The 5,295-nt window shown below is 46.2% G+C and overlaps 2 protein-coding genes across 2 annotated transcripts in view; both read left to right on the top strand.

The window, feature by feature from the left end:
• The window catches only part of LOC107104430, a 16,813-nt gene extending 13,742 nt beyond the window's left edge, over nucleotides 1-3,071 (top strand). The window contains exons 10-14 of the mRNA XM_015404429.1: nucleotides 377-724; nucleotides 881-1,210; nucleotides 1,285-1,416; nucleotides 2,687-2,839; nucleotides 2,971-3,071. Coding sequence (XP_015259915.1) covers nucleotides 377-724; nucleotides 881-1,210; nucleotides 1,285-1,416; nucleotides 2,687-2,839; nucleotides 2,971-3,006 — 999 coding nt within the window. The 3' untranslated portion in view covers nucleotides 3,007-3,071. The remainder of the gene's footprint in view (nucleotides 1-376; nucleotides 725-880; nucleotides 1,211-1,284; nucleotides 1,417-2,686; nucleotides 2,840-2,970) is intronic.
• LOC107104429 overlaps nucleotides 3,072-5,295 on the top strand; it is a 25,961-nt gene continuing 23,737 nt past the window's right edge. The window contains exons 1-2 of the mRNA XM_015404428.1: nucleotides 3,072-3,097; nucleotides 3,185-3,327. Coding sequence (XP_015259914.1) covers nucleotides 3,072-3,097; nucleotides 3,185-3,327 — 169 coding nt within the window. The remainder of the gene's footprint in view (nucleotides 3,098-3,184; nucleotides 3,328-5,295) is intronic.

The following is a 5,295-nucleotide window of genomic DNA, read 5'->3' as shown; positions in this document are numbered from 1 at the left end:
ATTAACTATTAATAACAGGAGGTGAAATGCAGCTCCAGACTAGCTTTAAATGTGGCGAGGTCATCAGTACGCTAATGTTCCAGTTGACCCAGATTTATTCTGCGTGTCCCGTTCTCCCCAAGTCCAGACTTTCCTGGGTTCTTCCCAGGAACATACTTGGCGAGGGCAGGAGTCCGTACTCGTGTTTTTGTGAATTGAGAAACGGCCTTAGTGTTTTTTTTATTTTTTTTATCTTTGGGAAGTGGCAAAGGCAGAAGCTGCCACTGATGAACAGCCCAAACATGGTGCTTCTACTACCTTTCTTTCCTGCATGTTGCTTCTGGTTTGTGTTGCACACTTTCATGAACGTCCTGCACTTTTGCTTTTTTTGCCATAGGGGACGATCGTCCCTCGGTCTCTAAGCCTGTGGGGCCTCCTGTCGGTTACCCCCTGCCAGGTAACCGTGTCATCCTCTGTGAGGGCTGATGAGGAGGATGGGTCTTTGAAGCTAAGTCAGTCCTGCATGGCTCCGCATATTTCGGGGACCATCACTCATTCTTTCTATGGGCTGAAGAGTCGAGGTCTGCCGCAGATGATGGCTTTTGAGGCTACAGGTCTGAAAGCCTCAGACCAGGAAGGGGCCGTGGTTGTTACAATTGGAGGATGTCAGATTAGAGCCAGGAGAACGACTAAGGACAGAGGACTGGGACATTGGGTCTTGGAGACAGACTGCCCTGTGTTACAGGTAAGTGTTTATCTAACATTTTATCCCTTTGAATATCTTATTTCTACCCTGTCAGACTTATAAGAGCTGAGGTCAAAGAGACGACTCTACAGGAAATCCAGATATGGATAATAAGTTAAATGTAAGAATGACACCTGAATGTATAATCCAACAAAGGCTCACGCGAACGCCTCAATGGGGACGCACCCTGGAGGCAAGTGGACGGCTACAATGGAGACTGATCTAAAGGGCGGAGGAGTTTTTCTCAGACTGGAGGCTAAACCCTGGCCAGAGCTGAGTCTGGACAGCGTGCTGGATCATGACAGTCCTGCCCTCAGAGCTCTGCCAAGAAGAAGCAGGCTGACATTAAGCAGCAGTTCTGGAGGAAACCATGGAGAGGTTCTGCTTCAGATGGAGCAGTGTCATCTCAGAGCCGGCTGGAATGTGACGTCATATCCCGGGCTGGTGATGTCACTGCTGTACGACAACAACTGCACGGCGATTCAGGTACGGTTACACACAGGGAAGGTATAACTCCAGCAATAACACTGAGTTAATGGATAATTTTCCTTGGCCTAAAGGAGTGGGGCGGTCCGAACACCATCCAGGCCTCCGGCTCACTCCTCCACTCACCACATTCTTTTAACACGCACATCTTCATGGTGATTGACGACAAAGTGTTTCACACTGTGCTAACAGCAACGCAGGCAGAGGTATGAAAATAGAAATGTTTTTAGATGAACTCAAAATCCATCTCGCATCGTGACATCATGTGCCCCATTTCTACTACCCTCTGAAAGCCGTATGTGCTGAGTTTGGACTGAGCTTGGATCAGTTAAGCGTGCGTTAAGCTTGGTTCTTACGACCATTTAGACCTCACAATAGCACGGTTCCTCCATCCATCCATTTTCTTCCTCTTTATCCAGGGCCGGCTCGCGGAGGCAGCAGTCTAAGCAGAGATGCCCAGATTTCCCGATCCACACACACCTCCTCCAGCTGCTCTGGGGGGGGGTCCAGGCCACACCAGGCCAGCTCAGAGACATAGTCCCTTCAGTGTGTCCTGGGCCTTCCATGAGGCCTCCTCCCAATAGGACATGCCTGGAACACCTCCAGAGAGAGGAGACCAGGAGGCATTTGGAACAGATGCAAGAGCCACCTCAGCTATACAGTAGTAGCCATTCACAATTTCCCCACTTTCCTTGATGGGCCCTTTGCTGGCCCTTGGCTGGTCCTTGGTTGGCCCTTGACTGGCTCTTGGCTGGCCCTTTGCTGGTCCTTGGTTGGCTCTTGGCTGGCCCGTTGCTGGCCCTTGGTTGGCCCTTGGTTGGTCCTTGGCTGGCCCTTTGCTGGTCCTTGGTTGGCCCTTGGTTGGTCCTTCACTGGCCCTTGGCTGGCCCTTTGCTGGTCCTTGGTTGGCCCTTGGTTGGCCTTTTGCTGGTCCTTGGTTGGCCCTTGGCTGGCCATTGGCTGGTCCTTGGTTGGTCCTTGGTTGGTCTCCTTTAATTCCTTTTTAACATCAATCTTGGTACTAAAATATTCTGTCATGATTTCTGGACATTAAGATCTAAAGAGAAGCGCCATCTCCTGGTCAGACCCTGTAATTCAGTGAAAGGGTGGAGTCAGAGTAAAAAAAAATTCACACCGAGGAGTAGGGAAGTGGCTGGACGTTGGAGGGGATTTGGCTGGGAGTTGAAGGGGAGTAAGGTCCCATTCATTTGGCGTTTGACTGGGCAGGCCGATGATGAGGCGGCCTTTCATGACGTTCTTTGTTATCAGAGAACCACAGATGAACCACACCGAGCCCTACTGATGAACTAGAACTAGGTCTAGAGCGGTTCGGTTGTTTCTGGCACGGTCCGGTTCAGTTGCGTTCCATTTACACTCAACAGTTACCTCGGTTACTGTGCTTGGACCATTCATTCTCTGCATGGTTTCAGACAGCTAGTGTAAATGGGGTAATGCTGTGCTTTTCTGCTGCTGCAGGGTCAAAAGGAAGCATTTCTTCATCTAAACCATTCAATGCCGCTGCTGAAGAAATGTGGCCTTCCCACCAAGGGTTCACTTCATATAAAGTCTGTGAATCATGAGAAGGATTCATACTCATTTGAAGTCCACAGCAGTGCAGGAACTCAAAAGGTAAATTAACTCTATAATGCATACTTAAAAATGTTCACCTAAACAGATGTCTGTGCAAATCCAGCAATGAAATATTTCTCAGAATTTATATCAATAAAGTTTTAAAGCAGAATAAAGTCATTTGCTTCTAGTGTCTCAGCTATGAGGAGACTACAGAATGCTCTTGAAACCTGGCTTCAAGGAAGTAGTGTCTGGAAGCCTTTGACTGACAGCTTGACATTCATAAGTGAAGATGGCGGCTGGAGGCGGGACAGTGGCGTAGGCTTCTCCAGTGTTTGCGGTATGTGGGGTACGCGTCAGTCAAAGGCTTCCTAACACGACTTCCTGTGTGATGGTGTCTGCAAGGCCCAATCAGGAGGAGGCTTACAGAAGAGGTTTGTCTCCGCCCCAACCTTTAAAAACACATTTTGAAAATCAGTCCGAGGCCAGAGATGTTTTTGAGAGCGCAGCAATCCTCGAGCATGGCTGCTGGATAGAAATCGTGCGCGGTGAGATCCTGAGCACGATCCTGAGTGCGCATGGAAGGGGGGTTTTTCTCCTCCTGGAGCAGCAGTTTCTCACGCATGTGGTGGTAGATAATAAACAATGCACAGAAGTTGATTAACATACATGCGAGTTTGTTTATTTTGCTCGCAGGCCTTTTGAAATAAACATGACACCATTAGACTTGGCTTGTTTTAGAAAAATAAAATGAAATAATTGCTGAGACTTTGCCCCAACTGGGTCATCACCAGTCATCCCAAACATGGCAGCAAATCTTCAACAGAATGGCTAAAAAACAAACTAATGAAGGTGTTGGATTGTTCTGGTCGATCTTCCTCCTGTGGAATCGTTGACTTTCGACCTTCAGGAAAGAATTGCAGGATCAAACCAATTGAAGCAAAGCAGTGAAGAATATCAATCATTTAATCCCTGAATGAAGTCTTTAAGGCTACGTTCACGCAGCAGCCTGAAGCCACCGGTGGTTGGAAAGTTTAGATTTCTCTAACTTCATATATTAATTTATTCTATTTACTCACTATAACATTTTTCACTCAGCCTGTTTCACCTGCAAGGCCAAACAATGCCTGAGTGAGGATGTTTGTAGAGCAGACGTACCTTCTTCCCAAAGATAAACCAGATTCTTTCTCATAAATATGAGAAAGAATCTGGTTAAACATGTTACTGTTTAACCAAAGTGTCTGTAATTAGTTTTGACTCTGACTACTTTCCGTTATTTGTAAATGAAGGAAACACACTCTGCCCAGGCACAACAGGACGGAATACCAAGCGATAAGTCCGGTAAATAATTTTTTGCCCATATGCGACCTGGATCGGATCTTTTAATGGCAGTCTGAACAACAGATCCGATTTTTTCCAATGCGATCCAGGCCACTTGGCTCTGTGGTCCTGAATCCGATACGAATCCGATCTTTTCAAATGCGACCTGCGTCTGAACGGCCAGATCGCATTCATCCGACCTGAACTGCATTAATACTCAACAAAGGTCACTATTCTGCGTCTTGCTACGCAGAAGCGCGAAGAAAGACGACAATCATGACGGCCGATGATGCGGAGAGAGTCTTTTTTTTAACCTTCTCAAAAGATTGAGTTTTTAAGGTTGGGAAAGGTTGCTTGTGATGTCATTGTTTCCTCTACTGCGCATGCGGGACAATTAAGCTGTAAGAATGCAGTCCACACAGGAGATCATATACAAGTGCATATATTTGGAAATGTGAACAAAAATGCAAATATGCTGATGAAGGTTCTCAGTCATCCAAGTCATTCCGTAAAAATTAAAAAAATATCCACTGGACTTGGTTTCCAAGTTTGAAGACGTTTCTCCACCTCTCCAGGAAGCTTTCTCAATTCAAATGTCTGGATCCGCAGTGAGTTTGAGTCTTATATAGACAAAGCTTTGTATTGCTTGGAAACATGCAAATGTTAACCGATGAATGGGTCGTTTAGTTCCATCGTTAGCTGGTAATAACTGAAACCTGTCTATGATTCTGAGGGTCGGTCGTTAAGGAGGTATTGTTCACTGACTGGATCGGATGGAGAGACGGAGACAGGATCTCTTCCAGATATCACCAAACCCCCCACCCCATCACAGAGGAACGAGGGACCTACCCGCTCCAGCCGGTGAACAAGACCTCCTTAACAGTCATTTGAATTGAGAAAGCTTCCTGGAGAGGTGGAGAAACGTCTTCAAACCTTGGAAACCAAGTCCAGTCGATATTTTTTGAATTTTTACGGAATAAAAATGCAAATAAATATTTCACACAAAAATCGGAAATTAGCATTAAGGTCTGCAGTGGGAACATAGCCTAAGAAAAAGTTTCTGCTGCAAACTGTGTTTTTGCCAACTACGGTACATAGAATAATAATAGTATGATTTCTTTTGTTGCATTTGTTTTCTTTTTATGAACCCGTTAAACATCCCAGACTTGAAAAAAGGTTGGAGTCTCTTAGCTATG

The sequence above is a fragment of the Cyprinodon variegatus genome, unplaced genomic scaffold (genome assembly GCF_000732505.1).
Source record: "Cyprinodon variegatus isolate N-32 unplaced genomic scaffold, C_variegatus-1.0 Scaffold1737, whole genome shotgun sequence".
Taxonomy (NCBI): domain Eukaryota; kingdom Metazoa; phylum Chordata; class Actinopteri; order Cyprinodontiformes; family Cyprinodontidae; genus Cyprinodon; species Cyprinodon variegatus.
This window is presented reverse-complemented; position numbering and strand designations above follow the sequence as displayed.